Raw genomic sequence first — 24,665 nt, forward strand, 5'->3', positions numbered from 1 at the left:
GGAGGGGCTCTGGTCACAGATCTGCCTTTTATCTGTTCCAGGAATGGTATCCCCACTACTTCGTTCTGACCAGCAGCAAGATCTACTACTCTGAGGAGACCAGCAGTGACCAGGGCAATGAAGATGAAGAGGAGCCCAAGGAGGTGGAGTTGGGTCAGGGCTGGGGCTCAGGCCAGGTCAGAGCTGGGCTGAGCACTGAGTGCCTTTGCTCTCTTGCCTTCCTGTCACAGGCTAGCAGCAGCACAGAGCTGCACTCCAACGAGAAGTGGTTCCACGGGAAACTCGGGGCTGGGCGGGATGGGCGGCACATCGCTGAGCGTCTGCTCACAGAGTACTGCATCGAGACCGGGGCTCCTGATGGCTCCTTCCTAGTGCGAGAAAGTGAGACCTTCGTGGGCGACTACACGCTGTCTTTCTGGTAACCCACACCCAGCATAGTGCATGTGTTCACTTCATGAGTGTACTTAGACTTGGTGTCACCAGAGATAATCACAGTTAACAGCTGTTTGGTTCCAGACTTTTCCATGGAAAACAATTTCTTCTCCACACATGAAATGTGTATACTCACATGTGCATTTTTGGTCTCTATGAAGGCCTTCCAAGGGCTGCCCACACTACCCAAGCTCCTTAGGAACTTGATGCCTTGCTTGGGGGTGGAACTTGGTCTCTAGAGCCATGGCTCATTCATTTCTCATTCCTCTCCTGCCCTCTGTCTTCCCCTCAGGCGGAATGGGAAAGTCCAGCACTGCCGTATCCACTCCCGGCAGGACGCTGGGACTCCCAAATTCTTCTTGACAGACAACCTTGTTTTTGACTCCCTCTATGACCTCATCACACACTATCAGCAGGTGCCCCTGCGCTGCAACGAGTTTGAGATGCGCCTGTCAGAGCCTGTCCCACAGACTAATGCCCACGAGAGCAAAGAGTAAGGAAGGGAACGGGGAAGGTAGCAGGCACCAGGGATCTAGGCAATACTGGCCAAGACCTGACTGTCTGTCTTCAGGTGGTACCATGCAAGCCTGACCAGAGCACAGGCTGAGCACATGCTGATGCGCGTACCCCGCGATGGGGCCTTCCTGGTGCGGAAAAGGAATGAGCCCAACTCCTATGCCATCTCCTTCCGGTGAGGATTGCTAGAGGGGCTGTAGGCCTTCATCTGGGTCTGGGTCACCTTAGCCCTGTTGACTGTCTTGTTCTGCAGGGCGGAGGGGAAGATCAAGCACTGTCGAGTCCAGCAGGAGGGCCAGACCGTGATGCTGGGGAACTCCGAGTTTGACAGCCTCGTCGACCTCATCAGCTACTATGAGAAGCACCCGCTGTATCGCAAGATGAAGCTTCGTTACCCCATCAATGAGGAGGCCCTGGAGAAGATTGGCACAGCTGTGAGGGCCATGGGGGCACAGCAGGGCAGTCAGAAGACACTTAGAATCTAACAAGCTCAGAAATTTGTAAGGGGAGGGGATGGGGAGGCAAGAAGGTCCAGTAGCTCAGCAAGGAGAGGCACACACACCAGAAACAGGCTTTGCCTGGGGTGTTTTCAGCAAGAAGAGTGAGGCACAGAGTGCAACCTACAGATGCCTCAGGCCTGTGGGGGAGACTGGGGAGGGAAGAAGACAGGTCTGGTAGCCCAGGGATTGAGGAGGGCCCTGGACCAGTGCTGTCATTGAAAGAGTTGTCATCAATGATGTGGTAGCTGGGGAGAGTCCCACTGTCCTCTGGGGCCTAGGGCTTAGATTGTGGGAAAGGAAGTATGAGGGGTGTGTTGGCTCCTCATGACTTGAGGTTCAGCCACTGAACAAAAACATGGTCATATGTAGTGTTTGTGGGGCCCAGCTCCAGGCAGCTCAGGAACATTCAGCATTTGGGCTTTGGGGAGCCAAGAGATTTTAGAAACCATATGGTGGGCCTTGGGTGAGAACAGACAAAAAGGAGAGGGGGAGGCCATACACTTCAGGCTGCTCCCCTGGGCGGCGGCTGTTCTTCTCTGCACCAGGGTATTAACAGATTTCAATGTGTCCTGTTTCCCAGGAGCCTGACTATGGCGCACTGTATGAGGGTCGCAACCCTGGCTTCTATGTGGAGGCAAACCCTATGCCAACTTTCAAGGTACAGATCTGCTCTTGGCACAGGAAGCCTGGCGCAGAGAGGAAAGGGGAGCCTCAGTTGCTGAGAGCTTTTCTTTCTGTCCTGGGCCTATTTGTGGTCTGTGTGGAGAGTGGTGGTTGAGGCTTGCTTAGGCAAACCTTGTGAAAGATGTGTGACTGACAAAATGACTGCAGCTCTCCAAGGGCCAACCCACTCCATAGCCTCTGTACCATGGGTCAACACTAACCCCTTCTGAGAATTCTCTGGAGTGACCCCACTTCTGCCATGGATAGAGCAGGGCAAGAGCTAGAAAGTACATTGACCAGTCATTCCCTTCGTCATAGAGGTCTGTCAGATAACCTTCCTATTTTTGCCCTTTTTATGGGGTGGGAGGGAGAATTGGTGTTCCAGGGCCTCCAGCCACTGCAGTCAAACTCCAGACGAATGCACCACCTTGTGCACATGGCGACCTTGCATGCTTGTATCATCTGGAGAGTTAAACATGGGTCCTTAGGCTTCTCAGGCAAGCACCTAAACCACTAAGCCATCTCTCCAGCCCACCAGTTTTTCAAATATAAGAGATTGCCCAGTCCATCACTTCCTTTCAGTCGAGGTGTCAATCAGATATAAGTGAGAGTCCAGCCATGCCCATAGACTGCAGGGTCCTGGGAAGCTATACAGGACCACTGTAGACATTCCCTTCCTGGCCCACCAGCTCTGACTCCTAGGAGCAGGCCCAGGGCTGAGTTCCCAAGGTTTCACCTGAATGGCCAGGAACTTGCCTGGCAGAGCCCTTCCTCTTCCCATTCTGTTTTCCTGAGAGCTGTGCTTAGAGTTGCTTGCCAGCAGTAGCACTGTCTGAGCCCAGGCTAAGGATCCCAGGCACACATGTGTACATGCGCTGCTCCGCGTCTAGTGATAGGCAGGGCCTGTCTGCCTTAACCCACATGTCTCACCTCTGCAGTGTGCAGTCAAAGCCCTCTTTGACTACAAAGCCCAGAGAGAGGACGAACTGACCTTCACCAAGAGTGCCATCATCCAGAATGTGGAGAAACAAGATGGGGGCTGGTGAGTCTGGTATGGTGGGACAGAATCAAGGGACCCTGTGGAGCTGGCACCAAGAGGGGTTTGACAACATGCTTTGTGGAGTGTCTGTCTCACATGTGTATTAGCAGTATATCTGCCTAAGGTGTAGGGACTCCAACAGAGGATACTCTGATGGGAGTTCAGGGTGGTTGCTGGGGTCATACATATCCTGTGGTTTCCACAGGTGGCGAGGAGACTATGGTGGAAAGAAGCAGTTGTGGTTTCCATCAAACTACGTGGAAGAGATGATCAACCCAGCAACCCTGGAACCGGAGAGGGAGGTGCGTCCAGAGCCACATGATGGCTCTGGTTTCCCTGTCCCCAGGATCTCTTTAGCATACACCTGTCATAACCAGTCTAGATCTGCCTGGGTATGCACAAACCCCTGTCACATGCATGTTGGTAACACAGCCTGCATGCTCCCAGTAACTCCTGGGAGCAGTCTTGGTGGGGTGCTTTCTGGCAGAAACCCTACCTCTCCACTTCCAACTTGTCCTGGGTCCTCCCACAGGACAGCACCAACACCTGTGCCCAGAAATGCCTGCCATCACTACTTGTGCCACACTTGGCTAGTCGTTAATCCACCCCCAAGGTGAAGGTGTCTTGTCACACACAGAATTTGGCCTTGCTCATGCATATGTGGCAGCCATTCTGACATCTTGTGGGCTTTGCTTCCCACAGCACTTGGATGAGAACAGCCCCCTGGGGGACTTGCTGCGAGGGGTCTTGGATGTACCAGCCTGTCAAATTGGTGAGCCCTGCCATTGTCTTGCAGCTCTCCTGAGGGTCAGGTGCTCTTGTAGTGCCTTCTGTTCCTGGCGTTGATGCCAGTAGCAGAACTCCCAAAGTAGTTCACTCATTTCAAGCTTCTCCCACACTCTGTATGCCCCAGGCTCCCGTTGTCACCCTCAGCTTTGATACCTGCGTGCTTGCCCTGTGCCATGCACTGGAGTCCTAACTGCAGAGAGCAAAGTTAGTGAGGGTAGGCTGACATCCACTGTCCTAACTGTTTAGATCACAGGAGTGTGTCAAGTTTGGAGATGGGACAGAGCAGAGTTTAAAGAGATTGGCCCCAAAGAAGAAGCAGGAGTCATACACAGCTGGGTTGGAACCCTGTTTCCTCCATGACTGGCATGATCTGGGCCTCAACACCTCCTTTATAAAATGGACCTATATACTAGTTCTGCCTGCTCATGAGGTGTGACCGACCAGTAGGAAATGGGATGAGAGAGAATTCCTTTGAGTCAAAGGAGTATGAAATAGGACAAAAATACCTGTTCTCCGTTCTTGTCTTCTTTACCCCCCAGCCATTCGTCCAGAGGGCAAGAACAACCGCCTCTTCGTCTTCTCCATTAGCATGGCGTCAGTGGCTCACTGGTCCTTGGATGTTGCAGCTGACTCACAGGAGGAGCTGCAGGACTGGGTGAAAAAGATCCGTGAAGCAGCCCAGACCGCAGATGCTAGGGTGAGCACCTGCCGTAGCTTGGAACATGCTGCTGGGGGTTGTGTGGCTTGTTAGCCAGAGATCCAGCTCTCAGGCCAGATGCTAAGGCGAGGGCAGTGCCGTCTGCTGCACATGCTATAGTCTGGCCTTACGTAGGGCCCCAGAAGAAGCAACTCAGAAGACAGCAGTGTGGTGTGCTTAGGTGTGGAGCTTGTGGTCTAGGGATCATTTCTGAGTTTGCATAGGGAGCAGTTGGGATGGAGGCGAGGGCCAAGAGAAGCCCTGACCAACAGCAGGACTGGTGCTCAGAGGCTTATTAGGAGGACTGAGGGCTTCCATGAGAGCGTGTGGACCTGGGACAGAGCAGTGTGGCAGGCTGAAAGGCAGGAGCCACTTGGAGACAGTGGAGCTCTGCTGTATTGAGGGAGGGCTGCAGAGGCCCAGTAGGAAAGAGTCTGCAAATGCCCTTGGCTGTAGCACAAGCAGCAGGAGTTCTACTGATCCCGTTGAGGCACAGCATAGCATTTGGGATGGCTAACCATGAGGACAAGATGGATGCTGGGGTTTGGGGAGTACTTGGGGAGCCCACACTTGGTTGGAAGGAGGAGGGAGACTCCTTCCAGTGAGCCCAGGGGTAGAGCACTTGCAAGAGTATGGGAACTTGTGCTTGGAAGCTGTTCCCAGTGCACTGGGTGGGCAGACCTCTAACTGCTTCGGAGAACAGACACCAGTGAGCCAAGGGAAGGAGGTTGGGGTGCTGAGGAGTTTGTCAGGAGTGCCCTGGGAGGGAGGACAAGGTGCTGAAAGACCCGGTGGCTGAAGAGCTGGATCCTGGCTCTAGGCTGGAAAGGAAGGAGTGAACAGCAAAGCTGCTAGAGAGGAAAAGTGAGGACAGTGGAATGGGGTGCCTGTGAGTGGGTGGTAGCTGAGATGAGGGAAACTGAAGTACTTCCGATCATCTTAGACATTAGCCAGAAAGGGTCAAGGTCCAAATGCTTCAAGGAATTAGAAGTAACCTTGTTGTCAAGGGATGATGCTGGATAAAGAATGATCAGAGGGCTGGATAGATGGCTTAGTGGTAAAGCCATTTGCCTACAAAGCCAATGGACCTAGTACCCACGTCAAGCCAGATGCATAAGGTGGCACATGTGTCTGAAGTTCATTTGCACTGGCTAGAAGCCCTAACGCCCATATTCCCTGCCTCTCTCTCTTTCTCTCAGATAAATAAAATACCCTTTTTAAAAAAAGAATGATCAGAAATTATCATTGGGGAGACACTGCCATTCTTGGCATCCCTGTGAGATCATTGGGACATATGTTGGTGGGGAAGGTTCCACCGTAAGAGCTGGGACTCAGGTCTGTCCTTATGGACAGAAAAGGACATTGCTGGGTTGGACCTTGAGGAGCAAGGGTTTTCACTTAGTACGTGCTAGGGTCTGGAAGGCCCACGGTGAGAGGACCTAGAGCGCTTGCACTATGGGGTGTACCCAGAGCTGGCGGAGCTTGCTTCTGGACAGGGCTCTAGCCGGAGGCTATGGGGCCTTGTCTGTGTCGCCAGCTTACTGAAGGGAAGATGATGGAACGGAGGAAGAAGATCGCCTTGGAGCTGTCTGAGCTTGTTGTCTACTGCCGGCCTGTTCCCTTCGATGAAGACAGTAAGGCCAGGCCCAGGTGGGGTGTACATGTGCCTGGGGCCTGGTGACAATGTTTGGTGTCCTTCCTCTCCCCACCCCCACGCACACTACCTGAGGCAGGTCCTGTTGTAAGTGGTCTCTCTGTTTGGCTCAGAGATTGGCACAGAACGTGCCTGTTACCGGGACATGTCGTCTTTCCCGGAAACCAAAGCAGAGAAGTACGTGAACAAGGCCAAAGGCAAGAAGTTCCTCCAGTACAATCGGCTGCAGCTCTCCCGCATCTATCCCAAGGGCCAGCGGCTGGACTCCTCCAATTATGACCCTCTGCCTATGTGGATCTGTGGCAGTCAGCTTGTGGCTCTCAACTTCCAGACCCCAGGTGAGAAGGTCCCCTGTGGGTGGGGAGAGGCATCTGGGACAGTTGAGCTGGAGCACAGTGTTACCCTACTCTTCCAGACAAGCCTATGCAGATGAACCAGGCCCTCTTCATGGCAGGCGGGCACTGTGGCTATGTGCTGCAGCCAAGTGCCATGAGAGACGAAGCTTTCGACCCCTTTGACAAGAGCAGTCTCCGAGGGCTGGAGCCCTGTGTCATCTGCATTGAGGTGGGTGGTGCTCACGTGTGGTCTTCAGGGTGGGAAAGGGGCTCACTCCAATTGGCTGAGGAGTGCTGAACTTGCCAGCAATAGTGTGGAATACTTTTAAGAGTCAAAGGTGGGGGGGCTGGTCAGCACAATTGGGGGAGGGCACAGAACAGAGGGAAACAACTTTTTTCTGTCTTGTGTTAGGGATAGGAACTGGACCTGAACTGTTTTTTTTTAAAATATTTATTTATTTGAGACAGAGAGGGGTGGGAGAGAGAGAGAATGGGTGCTCCGGGGGCCTTTAGCCACTGCAAATGAACTCCAGATGCATATGCCACCATGTGCATCTGGCTTATGTGGGACCTGGAGAATCAAACCTGGGTTGTTAGGCTTCACAGGCAAGTGCCTTAACCACTAAGCCATCTCTCCAGCCCCCCTGAACTGTTTTTGAGCTTGAGGAGGACATAGCTACCCTGAGGTAGAAAGCCACTATTGGCGTTGGGCTCTCATAGGCAGCTGGGCTGATCATGGCCATTTCCTGGCAACCTGTGGGAAGCCACCGCCTGGCAGGAAAAAGCTGGTCAGAGTGTCAAGAGAACAGGCAGGAAAAGGCGATGGTGAGCCAGACACCTGGCCACAGAAGCAGGAAAAGCAGCCTGCTGGAGCGTTTACCATCCGCCTCTACCTCCCAGGCCATGGGAGCTCCTCATTTTGATTGGTCCATGAGCTCCCACTACATGACAGGGGTCAGCCTGGTGTTGTAGGAGTCAGCAGGTTTTGCCTCAACAGTCTTGAAGGATTGAGGCCTGGGCCATCTGGAGTTCTAAAGTCACAGATATTTCCCCTTGAGTAGAAGTAATTTAGAATAGTTCATGTTGGGTTGGAGAGATGGCTTAGCTCTTAAGGTGCTTGCCTGGGAAGCCAAAGGACCTACGTTCAATTCCTCAGGACTCTCATAAGCCAGATGCACCATGTAGCACATGCATCTGGAGTTCATTTGCAGTGGCTAGAGGCCCTGGTGTGCTCATTCTGTCTACATACATGTGCCTCTTCCTCTCTCTTATCTCCAATAAATAAGTAAAAATTTAAAAAAAGATAAAATAGTTCATGTTGAAAAAGACATGAATTTAACATGAAGCATAAAAACTGACACAAAAATTTTGGCTAAAGCTTAACATCTTTTTTTAATTGAGAACTTATTTATTAGAGAGAGAAGGAGGCAGAGAGAAAGAATGAGTGCACCAGGGCCTCTGCCATTGCAAATGAACTCCAGATGTATGTGCCACCTTGTGCATCTGGCTTACAGTGGTGCTGGGGAATTGAACCTGGGTCCTTAGGCTTTGCAGGCAAGAGTCTAAATGGCGAAGCATCTCTCCAGCCCATTAATTGAGAACTTTATCTTATGAACAAATTACATATTGGTCGTATTCCCATAGGTTTATACTCTCTCCCCAGCCCCCATTCTGCTTAGGGCCCTCCTCAGTGGAGTTGTTGGTATTCACTGTGAGGTCATCAGTGTACCAGCTAGCAAAGCTTACATTTATACAAATGTGTACAAGGGTAGCAGCTTGTACTCAGCTGATGCTGCAAGGGGCCTGATGGGCAGCATCCATGGGGCCCAGCAGAGGGCGCACTTCCTCCATGACACGTTTACTCCCTAAGTCCTGTCCCTGATGATGTTAGGAAACAGAAAGACAAGACAGTTTTTCCCATTGCTTGCCTCACAGGTTCTAGGGGCCCGACATCTGCCAAAAAATGGCCGAGGTATTGTGTGTCCTTTTGTGGAGATTGAAGTGGCTGGGGCAGAATATGATAGCACCAAGCAAAAGACAGAGTTTGTAGGTAAGCCAGCCTTCCCCAGTTACCACCCTCGATTTCTTGGAGGTGCTGATGCCCTCTCCCCACCCTCTCACCCATCCCCTTAGTGTGGTTTGAGCCTTTTGTCCTTTTCACAGTGGACAATGGACTGAACCCTGTGTGGCCGGCCAAGCCCTTCCACTTCCAGATCAGTAACCCGGAATTTGCCTTCCTTCGCTTTGTGGTATATGAGGAAGATATGTTTAGTGACCAGAACTTCTTAGCTCAGGCTACATTCCCAGTGAAAGGACTGAAGACAGGTGAGGCTCCTTCCTGGCACATGTCCCAGTGGTCTTACAAGCAGGGTGGGATGGGGCTTCTTGCTTGGCACCCACCTGCACTGAGCCAAGCCTTCCTCCAGGGTACAGAGCAGTGCCCTTGAAGAACAACTACAGTGAAGACCTGGAGTTGGCCTCTCTGCTCATCAAGATTGACGTTTTCCCTGCCAAGGTAACTGCAGCACGGTAGGCTGACCTCCAGTGGACGGTCAGCTGTATAGGACCTCCTGGGGTGCAGAGCAGCCTTGATCATTGTGTGCTTGCCCTTGTTGACCAGGAGAATGGTGACCTCAGTCCCTTCAGTGGCACATCCCTGCGGGAACGGGCCTCGGATGCCTCCAGCCAGCTGTTTCATGGCCGAGCCCGGGAAGGGTCCTTTGAAGCCCGCTACCAGCAGCCATTTGAGGACTTCCGCATTTCCCAGGAGCATCTCACGGACCATTTTGACGCTCGGGAACGAAGGTGAGGGAAGTGGAGGGGTGCTGGAGCCCAGAAGATGAGCTGTGTATGGTTAGGTCTGCTTCTCTGGTGCCTTTTTCCTGTGCAGACAAGCTGTAATTGTGTGGCTTTGGGCTGCTCCATCTGCTGACAAGGCCAATAAGGACACTTCCCTTCTGTCCAGGGCCCCAAGAAGGACTCGAGTCAATGGAGACAACCGCCTCTAGTCAAGCCCCAGCTTGTTGGGAAAGCAGCAGGTGCTGCCCGCCTTGTGGAAGGAAGGCCATGAAGTGGGTTCCCTGGGAGCGGCCCGCTGTGGCAGTCTTCTTTGTCTCGCTTGCAGCCTGGAGCCTGGATTCCAGCAGTGAATGCTAGACAAAACCAAGCCATTAATGAGATGTATTGTTTTGGCCCTCCATGCCCAGCTGTGGGTGAAGGCAGAAAACTGTACTGTGTCTCGCATTAAGCACACACATCTGGCCCTGACTTTGGAGATGGGTCCTTCCATCTTGTGGGGCCAGGACTGGGTCTAGAGCCCCTTGGAGAGAGAGGCTGCCTCAGCCAGCCGGTGGTACAGGAGGCTTCAAAGGAGCCACTGACATTGCTGAGAGTAGAGGAGGAGGAGGAGCCTTGCTGGCCCAGGAAACAAAGTTTACATTGTCCTGTAGCAGGGTGAGAAGGTAGGCGCCCCTGCAGTTTGGCCCTGGAGTCAGGATAGAAGAAAGCAGGGACTGTATGGAGAAGGATCTGCCCTGCCCAAGGAGGAAGACACAGCACAAGGGCACATTGCCCAAGGCTGGGGACACTACCCAGCCTGAAAGATACAGGGGATCATGATGAAAATAGCAGTATTATTTTTCTTAGTGGTATCGTAACTAAGTTATTCACTCCTTCTGGTCCTCATCCTCAGAAGGAAACCTCAGCACAGAGCCTCGGAGAGCGGCAGCTCGGGGTGGGGAGGCTGTGTTGGCGGGGGGGTGGGGGGGTGGGGAGGCTCAGTGTTGGGGTTGTAAGGCACTATTGAGGGAGGAGGGGCGGGGAGAGAGGAAACAGCCAAGCCATCCTGATGAGTTCTTGTTTTTAAGGCAAGGAAGACTCCATGTGCTCTCTTAAAAGGGCAAGGAGTTGCCTGCCTCGGGGGTAAACAGAGTCAGGACTCAGGTGCCCAGTGAAGCTGCTGGGTCTGTGCAGCCTCTGTAGCTGGAAAGGAGATGGAAAGACAGCCCCACCTCTGAGGACAGGCTGGGGTCCAGGCCTGTAGGCGGCTATGGTGCCTCAGCACAGCCAGCATTCAGCACATGCAAACCCACTGCCCACATCTGGGCTCAGGGTTGGCCATTTGCGAGTTCCGCTGCCCTCTTAAGATCTGACTGCCAAATAAATCATCCTTGTGTCCTTCCTTTCACTGTGTGCTTCCTGGGGGTGCTCAGTAAGGTAATTTGGCAGAAGGAGTGTGGTGTTTCTGCAAATATCTCAAGTAGATTAGAGCCTCCTTGTGTCCATCAAGAAGTGTAAAGTCACCTTGTCTAACCACCTCATCATCATGGTATGCTGGATAGAGTGCACCCCACCTGGAGCGAGCCCTGTGTCTCAGCTCCCTGGTTTGGTGATGAGCAGGAAGTGGCCATGGCCCCATGCCAGCTGCACAAGAACCTCGTTTTCAAAGAAGTAGCATTCAGATGTGTGCTACCAGGTGACACTCTGGTTACCCCTCAAACTGGCAGCCAAAACCTCTGCGCCAACAACATGATGGTGAAAGGCCTGTCTTTTCCTGAGGCTCTGTTGTAGCAGTCTGTGCTGGGGCAGAATACAAGATTATGACAATGTGTGCCGTGTGCAGACCTAGCTCTGCAGGCTGGTGTCACAGTCCTTAGTGTCCAGTCTTGGCTGGTGTGTGGCTTCCTAGAGCCTCAGTGTCCCAGTGAAAAAGACATGAGGCAGTCCTTACCCCACAAGGAGATGGTAATGATAATTTCTTGGGGTCTCATCCCTGCTCTTCCACTTGGGAGCATGTGGCCTAGTAGAATTGGGGAGAGGTCTTGGTTGGCACTGTGGGTAGAGCCCTCAGCATTTGCATGTGACAGCCATGACTTGGTGCTGGGCACATGAATTTTCATCAATACCCACCTCCATTTTCTCAACAAGTGGTCTTCTGGGGGAAGAGGCTGAGATTAAAAGCATGCACCATCATGTTTTTTTTTTTTTGTTGTTGTTGTTTTTAAGCAGAGTCAAACTTTAGCTCAGGCTGGCTGGAGCGCTTGGTAATCCTATCTCAGCTTCCTGAGTTCTGGGGTTCAAGGCATGTGTCACCATTATTGGGAGTCAGCTAATATTTTGAGCATATCTAAAAGACCAGTTTCACCCCCACATTCCTCCAGGTCATTGTTAACTAACCCTAGCAAAGGGGGACCCTGATCTGGGGCTTGTCTCACCCCACGCGTGCAGGCTTGCCTCGACACTGCTTTCACTGCCATTACCATCTGCAGGCCTCACACCGATAGCTGGGGTCCTCACGTGCGTATTATTTACAAGCTTCCTGGGCGAGTGGTCAGCGTTGAGAACCAGACTGGCAAACTAAAATACCTGAGTCAGAGGAGAAACCAGAGATACCAGGGCAGGGACCAGTAGACAGGTCAGAGTGGAAGACCTCTCCTTTGAGCAGCTGTCCAGTGGACACCTGCCTCAAGAGCACTGCTATACGATCAGGAGCATTCTGCCTCCTGCTACCGGACTGAAGGTCTGATGAGGAGGAGGAGCAGTTTCTGGCATTTGCTTCAAAACTTCATTGACACATAGCTATTCCCACAGGGACTTCCCTCCCCATCCACCGGCTCACTCTGGCCTTCACTTGTGGACTGGAACTAGAGTCGTTGAACCTGTCCTACCTCTCTGATCATGTTAACTCAGTTGAAGAGTTGAGGCAGGGTGAAGTTGGGTTATCCCACCAAAGCAGCATGGTAAACAAGGTCACACATCTCTTGCATTTTAATGAGGTGGGTCAGGCCCTGAGTCTTTGATAATCCCCAGAGGATTTATGCCCAGCAGTCAACTTGGGCATTCCCTTCCAGAAGGCCTCCACAACTCCCCTCCCCCACTGGCCATTGCAGCCAACCCCACCTAAAGTGTGTTCTGAGTGAGCCCACCATGGGCTCAGCTGACAAACTCCAAGCTTTCACATCAGTGTGGTCACCCCAGGGAGCAGATTCATGTTCAACAGCTGCCTCCTTAGGACCTGGGATGGCCTTGGGAGGGGCCAGGTCAAGAGCAGACCCTTATGTCTGGCTACTACAGTTGTTACCTTGCATTGTTATACTTCCACCTCAGCTGATTTTAATACTAGGGGGTCCCTTTTTCCTTATGCCACAGGCCCTTTAAGCCACTCCAACAAAACTTAGTTGCTTTAAATCTTGGAAGTTGTGGCTTTGGCCCTGGGCCTCCAGAAGGTCCCTGAATCCTTACACAAGTTGATAAGCCCTCCTTGGCAAATAACATCCACTCTGCTATCAGCTTTTTCACAGGAAGAGTAATGAAATGTCCTCATGCCAGATGGGCAGCTACAGGTCTGACTCGATTTGCACTGTCTTTTCAGTCCAATTTCTAAAACCCCACAGTTCTTTCACGTAGAAGCCATTACAGTGAGCTCAGAACACAGGAAACAGGTGAACTGGAATTTCTTCCAGGGGAGCTGAAGGAAGCCCCTCACTCTGTAACAGTTTTGCCAGCAGACTATGAAGTGTTTTGTAGTTTTTCCCCGACCGCCTCCCCAGCCCCAAACAAAGTCAGCCAGCAAATGCGAAATGTCTGTACATTTTTATTTAAGATCAAAAGGTTTGAAGTACCATTGAGGCCCATTTCAAATTGTACGAGCAATTTTGTCCCTATTCCCCTCCCTTATCCAAATCCAGAGATACAAAATCTAGGAAATGTGCAATTTGCATCTTAGAAATAGCAGCATCCCCATGGGGGACCTTATGAGGCCTGGAGACTCATTCTACAAAGCGCAGCCTCGAGCCTGCTGCCTCCTTGCAGGCAAGGGACATCTTTCCACTAAAAACATTTCCCAGGGCAAAGAATTCACGTTCCAGTCAGGCATGTCATTGCACACCTGTTATCCAGTGCTCAGGAAGCAGAGGCGGGAGGACTGCTGGAGTTCGAGGCCAACCTGGTCTAATAGCAAGTTTCAGGCTAGCCAAGGCTACACAGACCAAATAAAGAATTCCCACTCCACACAGGCCTGTGTGACCGAGTAAGCCATTCTCTGGGTTCTCACAACTGGTTGCAGTAAGAGGTGGGACCTTTTACAGTGCGGCTTAGTTTCAGTTTGCCTCTGGACAGAGACAGGGCAGCTGCCCCTCACTTAGCACCAGGATGATCCCTTCAGCTGCTTCTGGGAGACAGGAAGCACACCAGAAGCCAACTGCTTGTCACCCCCCAGTCTCACGTCTCAGCAGTCTGGCCCCTTGGAAATGGGTTTGCCCTGAGACCAGAACACAAAATGGGTCCAACAGAACCAGAAACTGGACTTGGTCAGGAAGGTATCTGCAAGGCTTTGGCAGCTCCTCCCACTTCCTCAGAGGCTGTGTGAGTACAGCTCAAAGAACAATGGCCAGCAGGGGCCAGAGGAAGGCTGGCCAGTTTTCTCTGTTTAATAACAATTATGGCCCAGTCTGACCCCCTGACATAGCTGAACAAGTGCTGCTCAGAAGCTTGGGGAAGCTGACTGCCCCGGATGACCTCTGCTGCCCCAGCCACCCAGCTCCACAGGGAGTGACCCAGCTCACTTGGAACCCCTGCTGAGGAGTGGGTGCTGGCTCTTTCCTGCCAACCATCTCACATGGGGCCCTGACCCCGGGTTTCAGGCAAACTGCAAGAATGAAACAAAGCTATTTGGGTGGGGACAAGTGACAAGATGACTCTTTAAACATAATTAACAGACACCATATGATAGATTCTTAACCAGTGTTTCACTGGGGCTTGGCACTTGGGAAGGACCCAGCCTTGCGGCCCTCTACCCAGTGTCTGAATGGACATGATTTATCCTAGACCTTTCACCTGCAGCTCCAGTCACAGAGTGATTCTGAATGATTTGTCACGGAAGGGAACAAGTTAGCATGAACTGAGAAAGGCAATAGCCACAGAGAGGTGCTGGCCTGTGTGCAGTGTACCATTCTCCGGACCAGAGGCACTGGTGGCAGATGAACATGCAGGCCTCTCTCAGGTGTCCTGGCTTGCCTTCCATTTGAGGATAACAGGCAGCAAGGCAGATGACCGGAGTCCTTGTGAGAACAGCCACCGCTCTTCTGCCTAGCTCCTGGCAGAGCAGCAGCAAGGGCCAGGCTTGACAGTGCGCAGACAACAGCCTAGTAACTACTCTGAACCCACATGGTCCTGCAAGCCAAAAACGGCTTTAAGAACCAAGGAAGCTGTTACCCACCTCTGTCCTGATGACAGCCAGTGTTTGCCTAGTTTTATTTCTGACCTCCCTGTTCCCAGCCTGTGCCAGACTTCTAGACAGTTAGAAAAGTGTGGCTCTTGTTGGATCCTGGGCTTGAAACAAACACTGCCATTCCTACAGCCTGGACTAGACGCCAGGCTGCTGACTAGTGTTCAGAGGTCAGGATGAAAGACCCAAAAAGGCGGCCATTGCTCCACGTGAGCTCCTTTAATGTCACAATCAGGGGCAAGATGCTGGGCCAGCCCAAAGTACACCTGGGCTTACTGTCCATGCTGGCTCCCCAGGATGACCAGGCACTGGAAACAGACTCCAGCAAAAATGGTGTGTCTGCTCCATGTGGACTTCTAGCTTGGCCAGACAGCAAGCACCACAACAGCCACTTCAGTCTCGCCACTCAGACAAAACCCCAGCGGTCATTCTGATGCGCTCCTCTCATAGCCTCGTCAGCCTTAGGGGGTACAGCACAGACACTTCCCTGCCTCACTCAACTGGGTGGGTACCTTGACTTCAAGTTGCTTAGGGACAGGCAAATGCCTTCTGGCTCCAGTGCCGGTGCTCTTGGGAGACTAGGTGCTCCTCAAGTATGTGGAGAGCACCCCCTCCCCGGGTCTTGGCAGAATGCTGGGGATGTGTGCTCTCAGGGAAGGGAGGGGAAGAAGCTGGGTCCGAGGCCTGAAGAAGGGGCTTCAGTCTGGAATGAGGGGGGCCAAACTTCACTGACTGACTCAAGACAGCCTGCTGGCTTTGGCTAGGGCAAGTGGGCTATGTGGACTGTTATGAGTCCAGAGGACTCTTCTCCAGCAGACATCTGAACCTTGTGGATGAATGTGCTCACAGAAATTTAAACTTAGACAAATGTTCATCTGCTACAAAAGTGAATCACACCAATACACCCCCCAGATGTAGCAGGGAAAGGCCGGTTTCCTGCAAGTGCCATTATCCACTTGGGATATGATGTCTGAAGTGAGCAAACTGCTCCAATAAGGATTTTGGTCCATACAGAGGTTACAGGAAGACACAAGGCAACAGGGCCCTAGACAGGGAAGGCACGAGCAGGTGGCTATGGGAGAACGTGCACATCCCAGCAGAAAGGCCGCCTCCTGCTCCTTGGACAGCAGCTGGGGACAGATGTCCCACAGCCAGAAGGGAGGAAAGAACACAGGATATGTCACTGAGCCACTTACTGAACAGGATGAAACCCAAGAGAGCTGTATCTCAGCCCGAAGAGCACACAGGAGCTTCCCGATGGGACAGGCCACTTGGGTGCAGGCTCTAAGGGCAGGTAGAAGGCCAGAGGGCCACCCAGCACTCTGACTGACTTCCTCCTCTTGTTTCCAGAGAGCAGGGCCCTCAGACTGTGCACTCTGGTCCACTGATGGCCACTACCACTGCCAATCAGCCAAAAGAAAGGAGCTCTAAATCAAATGATCTCCAGTAGACCCTTCAAAGTGCTTGTGAGCCATCCAGTGAAAAGACTCTCCAAAATGACACTTGCCCTCCCCAAATCAGAAACATTCATCTATTGTCTCAAAACACTAAATAATCAAAATATGCAAAGTTTATGTATCATAGATTCAAACTTCCATGATCAGTATGGTATCTAGTTTCACCTGTTAGAACTGAATTTACAATCCCACGTAAAAAAACAACAAATCATATGTACAAGACAGGCAACAACAACCACCACCACAACAAAAAAGATTTACCTGTGATAAGTTCAAGGAAAGTGGGGAAAAGACTCACAATACAGGCTGTTTTGTTAGGAGAGGTGAACCCTACCCCACCTGTCTAGAGTCTGAGGCCACAGCCAGCCTTTTACTGAGCGTGACACTAGCCCTCAACAGTACAGAGCCAGTGATCTGTTCTGGACTAGCCACGGGACTGGTGGACAAAGACACTCTGCGGTCAATGTGGGTCTGACCTCTGGGCTGTGGGGCTATGCTGGTATCCAACTCCGTGCACTCCGCACCCTACACCCAAAGCACTTCTTGAAGCACCTGCTTGAGGGTCGCTTCCTCCCATGAAACTTCTGACCCTGCTCTTCATGAATAAGGTCCAGACTACTCTCTCTCCCTCAAGGGCACAGGAAGCAGCAGGGCTCAACTACTACTCTGCTACACTCCTTGCCTGGGCAGTCTTGCCATCCATGTAAAGCTCTTCCTACTGGGCTGGACTAATGAATGTGAGAAAACCATGCCAGGGCCAGCATTACTGTAATTGCTCCATCCAGAAGACTAGCTGGTGCCAAAACTAGGGCATCTCTGTATTCTGTATAAACTCATCTACCATATAACTTGTCTGCGTGGGTTATAAATTAAAAATAAAAATAACCAAAAAATCCTCTTCCATTCAGCCAGTGCAGCAGGTCTCTAGATGCCAGCAGAACCTGGGCTCAGTCAGGCACCGGTTCCTCACACATTGGAGACGACTCTGTCCTGAGCTGCCCCAGCCACTCACTGCACTGACATTCCCTCACACACACACAATTTTCCCCTGCATCCATGTCCCATGAAGCTCGAGAGTGCATCAGAGATACATTTTTATAAGTAACAAAAGAGTATTTGTACTTTATATGTGGATATGTATATTAATCTGCATGTATACAAGCATTAAGGAAAAATTCCCAGGTACCAGTTCACTGAAGCCAGGTAATCACTTGTCATTCTTGGCAGCTGGGACCAAATAGCTTCCTTACCCAAATGGAAAGGATTTAAAAGCACGCTGCAAAACTAGGCAAGTACTCAAGCCAACACCGCCCCCCCCACCTGTCTGAGACAATCAGGAGGTCATCCCTATGAAGACAGAAAGGTGGGAGAACACCTTAACAATGGTTCAATGGCTTTGGGTTTCCAAAGAGTGCTCTCTCTTTTGAAAGGTAGGTCGTGCTGCCACAAGCCAGCAAGGTGGCCTGGCTGTTCTAGTCCCTGCAGTAGGAGAAGGGAAGGATGGTGCCTAGAACATGACCAGTGGTTCTTGACCAAAGCCTTGCCCTGCTTCTGGGTCTCCCAGTGCACCCTGCAGCCAGGGGCAATAGGAGCGCTCCCAAAGCCCAAGGTCCTGGGGCTGTGTTTGGCACTTCACAAGCAGGCATTTCCAAGAGGTTAGTGGGGCCGTGCATTACAGGACCTCAGTACCCACTGTCTTAAAGCAGCCAGCCTTGGGGCAATAGGGGCTTCAGCATTTCTCTAAAATCTAGTGCAGCTCAGAAGGCAAAATTGCCGTTGTTTAAAGGCACCTTGACCTGTGATTTTCTTAATCAAAGGTGGGCGTGAGGGTATGGTAAAGCAGATAGAGTTCTCATTTCCAAGTCTGGGAGTATAAATGGAGACCCTAGCAATACCCTCACAAGGCCATACCCGATAATGCCCACCACCTTTGGGGCACGTAGTCAGCATCTAGCCAGGCCCTTCACACACGCAGCAGGGGAACTGAAAGTGCTCTGCCAAGAACTCCACCTGCAGGCCTTTGTGTCCAAGACCACGCCAGCTATGATCACTGCAAACACCCCCGATCGATCCCCACCAAGCTCTTTTCAGCAGACATGCTGCGCTTCCCTCCCAGCTACAGGGCGCTCTGCAGAGGGCGGAGAAAGCTCTAGCACTGCAGTGGCCACAGCCCCAGGCTCCCCCCTGCCACGCCCACCCTCCCTTGTTCTGTCTCTCCACTTTTCCTTCATTTTCTAAAGTGGGGAGGGAAGCAGGTGGATTGGTAGGTACATCAGGCTTCATGACAAAGGTTTCCTTAGCTGATCTAATCACTAGGAAGTTACAGTCCATGATTCAAACTCCATGAATTAGGGTAACAACTGAAGAGAACAGTGAGGATCCAGCAGTGCCTTGTAACAGGGCTATTTTCTGAACAGAAACAGTGGGCTCTGCACCTGTCAGTCCACAACAAGCCTGTCATAAAATGTGGCTGGCTTCTGCTTGACAGACAGATCTCTTCAAGGGTGATGCTTCCTTGAGGAACACAAGTGAAGTCAGGGCTCAGACACAATCCTGAGGTGCCTTTGACCCCTGCCAGCTGTAGAGGGTGAGGGCCCCCATGGTCCAGAGCTCCGCTGAGAACAGACATGGCAATTTTAGAGATGATATGAACATGTACTGCTTTACTAACTGAAGTTTCTATGTAGTGAAAATGTTTATGATTTGATGCTTTATTAAATGTACATAGGCAGATGTATAAGCTAAAAACTTGATTCAGTGTCTCTGAATATGAAATTTGAACTGGGTTGTCCCTGGGAAGCAAAGGAAAGGTCCTGCACCATGGGCGGAAGGGTGAACAAGAACCCTTTGTGCCTTGCTTGGTAGGTCAGGTTGAGGGGTAGTTAGAGAGGTGGGTCTGAGCGATCTGTGTGGCCTCTGGGCACCCAGAAGCTGGCCTTCAGGACGACATGTGGCAGCAGAGAGGCAGGTTTAGCTCTTCCACGTGGCAGACAGCATCCCAGACTGGTATCACAGTAATCCAATCAAATTCAGTCTGTTTCTGAGGAAAAAACACATGCCTGTCACTCCACAGCAGCTGCAACATGTTTAGCTCACAGGGCAGGCAGGCAGGCAGCCAGAGCCTCACTATGCCAGGGTGGTGCCACTGGCACTGGGGGCTTCCTAATTCCATGAGCAATGCCTTCCATCTACTCCTCCCTTCAGCCTGAGGAAGGTGAAATGGGCAGAGTATGGGTTAAGGACAGGATGCTGGCTGAATATGACAAAGCCTTCCTACTCCCTAAAGAGCCAGTATTGAACCCCAGGCCTGGCACCTGCAGCAGCAGCTGGCTCTCTCTCACATGTTCCAGGTGCAGCCAACTCCAGGTACACAGGCTCACCCTACTTCCTGGGACACTACACACTTTGCTCTAGCACCATAGCAATGGGGCCAGCTCCGGTGTGTATTCCCCTGGTATCTTCCTTTACAATTTATGGGTCTAAAGTCAAAGTCAGGGAGGCTATCAGAGAACCTGCCTGCCTTCCTTGGTGCCCACAGATACAGCCCTTGTGCTGAGGACGGCTGAAGAATCAGGTGTGGATAGACAGAGCCAGACAAATAGGGAAGACTCAGAGACAATGTCACACCAGCATGACTACCCTGCCAATCCTGCTCTGTCCTACCAGGAGTAACTGAAGTGAGCCAGTGCTTGTGACTCACATCTACTCATCTCATCACTAGCTAAGCTTTTTTGAAAAAGGTCATTGTAAAATGCAACCGAAACATACTACTATAACCATTTTACGCATATGACAGAGTAGGATTAAGTGTATTTGCCATCTTACAAATCATCATCCTAGTTCTAGAACTTTTTCATCATACTATGTAGAAATGCTGTAACAATAACTCCAAATTCCTCCAACCCCTTGTACCCTAGATTCTACCTTCTTCTCCCTCCATCACCTAGTCTACTCCAGAGACTTCATATGAGTGGAATCATAATATTTGCCTTTTGTGTCTGGATTATTTTACTTGGTATAATGTTTTCAGGGTCCATCCATGGTGTGGAATGTATCAGAGTTTTCTTTCTTTTTTATGCCTGAATAAAAAATTCTGATATGTGTATTAACCACATTTTGTTTATCCATTCATCTGCCAGTGGGCATTCAGGTGGTTTTCCTCTTTTGGGTCTCATGAATAATGCCACTAGGAACACTGGTGCATAGCAGTCAATCAGTTCAAGTCCCTTTCAGTCTTTCTGGATATGTGCCTAAGAGTAAAAGTGCTGGATCAGATGCTAAGTCTATATTCAATTTCCTTAACTGCCAAAATGGTTGTGCCATTCTACACTCGCACCTGCCACATCTATAATGTACAGGGATCTGACTTCTCCATCTCTTTAGCAATGGCGATCACTTTGTGCATATGTATGCTACTGTTTGTTGAGTGTGAACTGGTAGCCCACTGTGGTTTTGAGTTGTATTTCCCTAATGATTAAGATGTTTACCATCTTCACATGTGCTTACTCGCCATTTATACATCTGTAGAGAAATTCCTAAACAATCTATCCATTTTTAGTTGGCTTGTCGGTTGTCATTGAGTTGTAAGAGTTCTATATGTATTCTGAATATTATTCCTTTATCAGATACACAGTTTTTAGGTATTGTTCCCATTCTGTTCATTGTCTCTTCATTCTCTACAGAATGCCATTTATACACAAATGTTGGTTAACATTGTTATTTGAGAAAGATTCTCATGTAAACCAAGCTGACCTTAAGCTTATACTTCTCCAATCTCAGCCTTTCCAGTGCTGGGATTATAGGCACACACCACAAGCGGCTCAATTCTTTAAAAAATATATTTAATTTTTAAAATTTTGTTTTGATTTTTTTTTTTTTTCCGAGGTAGGGTCTCACTCTGGCTCAGGCTGACCAGGAATTCACTATGTAGTCTCAGGGTGGCCTCAAACTCTCAGCAATCCTCCTACCTCTGCCTCCCGAGTGCTGGGATTAAAGGCATGCGCCACCACGCCTGGCTTGTTTTGATTTTTGAGATAGGGTCTCACTACAGAATTTTCTATGTACTCTAAGCTGGTGTCAAACTCATAAATCTCCTGCCTCAGTCTCCAAACTGCTGAGATTAGAGGTAGGAGACACCATGACCAACTCAAAGTTTTAAAATGTTGATGTAGTCCAATTTATTATTAATTACTTGTGCCTATAATTTTGCCATCCTACTTAAGAAATTCTTGCTGATTCAAGGCTTGGGAGGTTTTCACCTGTTTTAAGTCTTTCCCTCTCTTTGGCTTAGTTGGTTGATTTTCCATGTTAATTTGACCTGGTTTATAGTGGTGTTTGTTGTTGTTGTTTTGCTTTGTTTTATTTTGAAGACAAGGCTCACTTTGTAGCCCAGGCTGGCTTGGAACTCACTGCACAGCTGAAGCTGGCCTTGAATCCACAACAATCCTGCTGCTTCTGCTTCCCTTAGCATTACAAGCATGAACCACCATACCTGGCTTGTTTATAGTGTTTTTCAAGTCCTCCATTTCCTCATAGAACTTATCTGGTCTTTTATTTTTCTTTTTTCAACAGTTTCTCACCATATTACCTAGGTGGCTCTTGAACTTGGGAAATCAAATGAGTCTGCTGTCTTATGCCTCCAAAATAGCTAGGATTAGCTCTATGTGCTACAACATGTGGCTTCTGTCTGGTTTTTACATCCATTATTGAAAGTGTGGCATTGAGCCCGGCATGGTGACACACGCCTTTAATCCCAGCACTTGGAGGTAGGATGATCGCCATGAATTCAAGGCCACCCTGAGACTATAGAGTGAATTCCAGGTCAGTGACACCCTATCTTGAAAAAAAAAACAAAAAAAAAAAGTGTGGTATCAGGTGATACTGTGTATATGTACGGAGGTTGTCAAGATTTTTTAAAAAATAAAAAAGAAACTGTGGGGCTGGAGAGATGGCTTAGCAGTTAAGGCGTATGTTGGTTTGATTCTGGTGTCCCCCATAAACTTTAGGTGTTCTGAGTGCTAGGTTCCCAGCTGATGGAGATTTGGGAATTATCGCCTCCTAGAGGTGGTGTATTGTTGGGGACAGGCTTATGGATATTGTAGCCAGTGTTTGTCACACTCTCCTGTTGCTTTTGTCCACCTGATGTTGACCAAGAGGTGATGCCCACCCTCTGCTCATGCCATCGTTTTCCCTGCCATCGTGGAGCTTCCCCTTGAGTCCGTAAGCCAAAATAAGCCTTTTTTCCCACAAGCTACTTTTGGTCGGGTGATTTCTGCCAGCAATGCAAACCTGACTACACCAAGGCGCTTGCCTTTGAAGCCTAAGGACATAGTTTCGATTCCCCAGTACCCACATAAGCCAGATGCACAAGGCAGTACATTCGTCTGGAGTTCGCTTGCAGTGGCTAGAAGCCCTGGTGTGCCCCCTCTCTCTAATAAATAATTTTAAAAAATAAAATAAAGTAAACAGGGCTGGAGAGATGGCTTAGTAGTTAAGGCACTTGCCTGCAAAGCCAAAGGACCCTGGGTTCAATTCCCCAGGATCCACATAAGTCACATGCATAATGTGGCACATGTGTCTGCCTCTTTTTCTCTTTTTAAATAAAATTTAAAATAAAAATTTAAAAATAATACAGTATGGTATTAACATCTCCAAATGTTTTTTTTCCTTTAATTCTATTTTTACTTTATGTACTTTGGGGCATGGGTGAATAAATGTTAATAAATACTATATATTTATGTTGCCTTTTATAAAAATATGGTTAGTTTTTGTCTCTTGTAACTTAAAAAAAAAACAATTTATTTGTACGTGTATGTGTGTGTATGTGTTGTGTACTTATGCCAGAGTCTCTTGCCACTGCCAAAGAATGCCCGTCTGGCTTTATGTGGGGGGCTGGGAAACTGAAGCCAGGCTGGCAGGCTTTGTCAGCTAGTGACTTTAACTGTGAGCCTCCCCAGGCGCTCTTGTAACATTTTTTTGAAAGTTTATTAGTTCTCTCTTTAGTAACTATTTGCATGACAATCTTTTTTCCATTCCTTTAGCTTCCACCACTTTTGTGTCCTTAGGTTTAAAGTGTGTCTCAGCCAGGCAATTGGGAGGCAGAGGTAGAAGGACTGCTGTGAGTTCAAGGCTACGCTGAGACTCCAGAGTACAGACTACAGAGAGAGACTCTACCTCAAAAAAAAAAAAAAAAGTGAGTCTCTTATAGATAACATGTAGATGGATCCTATTTATTTTTAGTACAATTTACCAACCCTTGTCTTTAGCATAATTCAATCTATTTACATGGAGTGTGATTACTGGTAAATATGCAAGCTGCTGGAGGAGAAAAGCTATCAACAGTGCAGATGTGGACCCTGTGTATTCCACAACTGACCTGCCAGGCAAGATATATCCACTGGTGCAATAGTGGCATGAATGCTATGGCAGTAACATTCTGGTTGGAGTTGATGTCCGTTTCACAAGATGGATTTCATGCCTGGTACTGTAAAGTGGCTAGGGACAAGGCCACAGGAAAGAACCTACTACTGTGGTTATGCTAACTGGACAGGAAGTCAAACTGCCTTCTAAATGTCTATATTTGTTCCTGTAGAGTAGTACTGCTTGAAGCTTTGAGCACAGTAATTTCTTCCTACAGTGAGCAGTGGTTAATGCTGATGCACAGCTGAAAACTGCCAAGAATAAGTGACTATTGTGTGCTCAGCCACAAATAGGACATACAGTCCAACCCCTCCAAGGCCCAGGGAACCTCACAGAAGGGGAGGAAAGAATATAAAAACAGGAGTAGCAGCAGGTGGTTTGCAAAACACAGTCTTCTTGATATGACATGCCTGTTATACTCATAACCTCACATCTGCTGTGGTGTCCAGACAAGATTGAGCCTGTCAATATTTCATCATTGTTGGGGAAAGGATAGAGAAGACCTCAGACCTACCAAGTGGCTAATGACAGCTAATGGTTGCAGAGAGTGAGTCAGGTTCATCAATGGTGTAACCATTGGTAAGCTGCACATTGTACAGTAAATCATCTTCCACCCATGACCATGCATGCAACCATAATTTAATCTAATATTTTTTAAGGCATGAAAGTAAGATTAGGATTGATGGGGAAGAAGAGGGGTATAGATTGGAGGGGGAAGTGATAAGAGGGTAAGTGGAGGAATAAAATCAAAATACATTATATAATAAATTTAAAAAGGATTACTCTTGCCATTTAGCTCTATTTTTATACATCTTACTCATTTTTGATTTTTTTCCTGAGTTTTATTTTTAGTTTCTTTTAAAAAATATTGATATTTTATTTATTTGTGTGTGTGAGAGAGAAAGAGAATGGGCACGCCAGGACCTCCAGCTGCTGAAAA

The 24,665-nt window shown here is 49.5% G+C and overlaps 2 protein-coding genes across 2 annotated transcripts in view; one reads left to right on the forward strand and one right to left on the reverse strand.

Annotated features, from left to right (window-relative positions):
- The window catches only part of Plcg1 (phospholipase C gamma 1), a 35,298-nt gene extending 24,926 nt beyond the window's left edge, over nucleotides 1-10,372 (forward strand). The window contains exons 15-32 of the mRNA XM_004669285.2: nucleotides 42-143; nucleotides 231-418; nucleotides 725-925; nucleotides 1,004-1,123; nucleotides 1,202-1,382; nucleotides 2,029-2,106; nucleotides 3,050-3,153; nucleotides 3,356-3,452; nucleotides 3,853-3,922; nucleotides 4,479-4,636; nucleotides 6,174-6,270; nucleotides 6,404-6,628; nucleotides 6,706-6,854; nucleotides 8,561-8,675; nucleotides 8,789-8,950; nucleotides 9,052-9,140; nucleotides 9,246-9,430; nucleotides 9,591-10,372. Of these exons, the coding sequence (XP_004669342.2) occupies nucleotides 42-143; nucleotides 231-418; nucleotides 725-925; nucleotides 1,004-1,123; nucleotides 1,202-1,382; nucleotides 2,029-2,106; nucleotides 3,050-3,153; nucleotides 3,356-3,452; nucleotides 3,853-3,922; nucleotides 4,479-4,636; nucleotides 6,174-6,270; nucleotides 6,404-6,628; nucleotides 6,706-6,854; nucleotides 8,561-8,675; nucleotides 8,789-8,950; nucleotides 9,052-9,140; nucleotides 9,246-9,430; nucleotides 9,591-9,633 (2,364 nt within the window). The 3' untranslated portion in view covers nucleotides 9,634-10,372. The remainder of the gene's footprint in view (nucleotides 1-41; nucleotides 144-230; nucleotides 419-724; nucleotides 926-1,003; nucleotides 1,124-1,201; nucleotides 1,383-2,028; nucleotides 2,107-3,049; nucleotides 3,154-3,355; nucleotides 3,453-3,852; nucleotides 3,923-4,478; nucleotides 4,637-6,173; nucleotides 6,271-6,403; nucleotides 6,629-6,705; nucleotides 6,855-8,560; nucleotides 8,676-8,788; nucleotides 8,951-9,051; nucleotides 9,141-9,245; nucleotides 9,431-9,590) is intronic.
- Nucleotides 10,373-13,201: 2,829 nt separating this feature from the next.
- Zhx3 (zinc fingers and homeoboxes 3) overlaps nucleotides 13,202-24,665 on the reverse strand; it is a 143,444-nt gene continuing 131,980 nt past the window's right edge. The window contains exon 4 of the mRNA XM_045155710.1: nucleotides 13,202-19,346. Coding sequence (XP_045011645.1) covers nucleotides 19,336-19,346 — 11 coding nt within the window. The 3' untranslated portion in view covers nucleotides 13,202-19,335. The remainder of the gene's footprint in view (nucleotides 19,347-24,665) is intronic.

The sequence above is a fragment of the Jaculus jaculus genome, chromosome 8 (genome assembly GCF_020740685.1).
Source record: "Jaculus jaculus isolate mJacJac1 chromosome 8, mJacJac1.mat.Y.cur, whole genome shotgun sequence".
Classification (NCBI taxonomy): Eukaryota; Metazoa; Chordata; class Mammalia; order Rodentia; family Dipodidae; genus Jaculus; species Jaculus jaculus.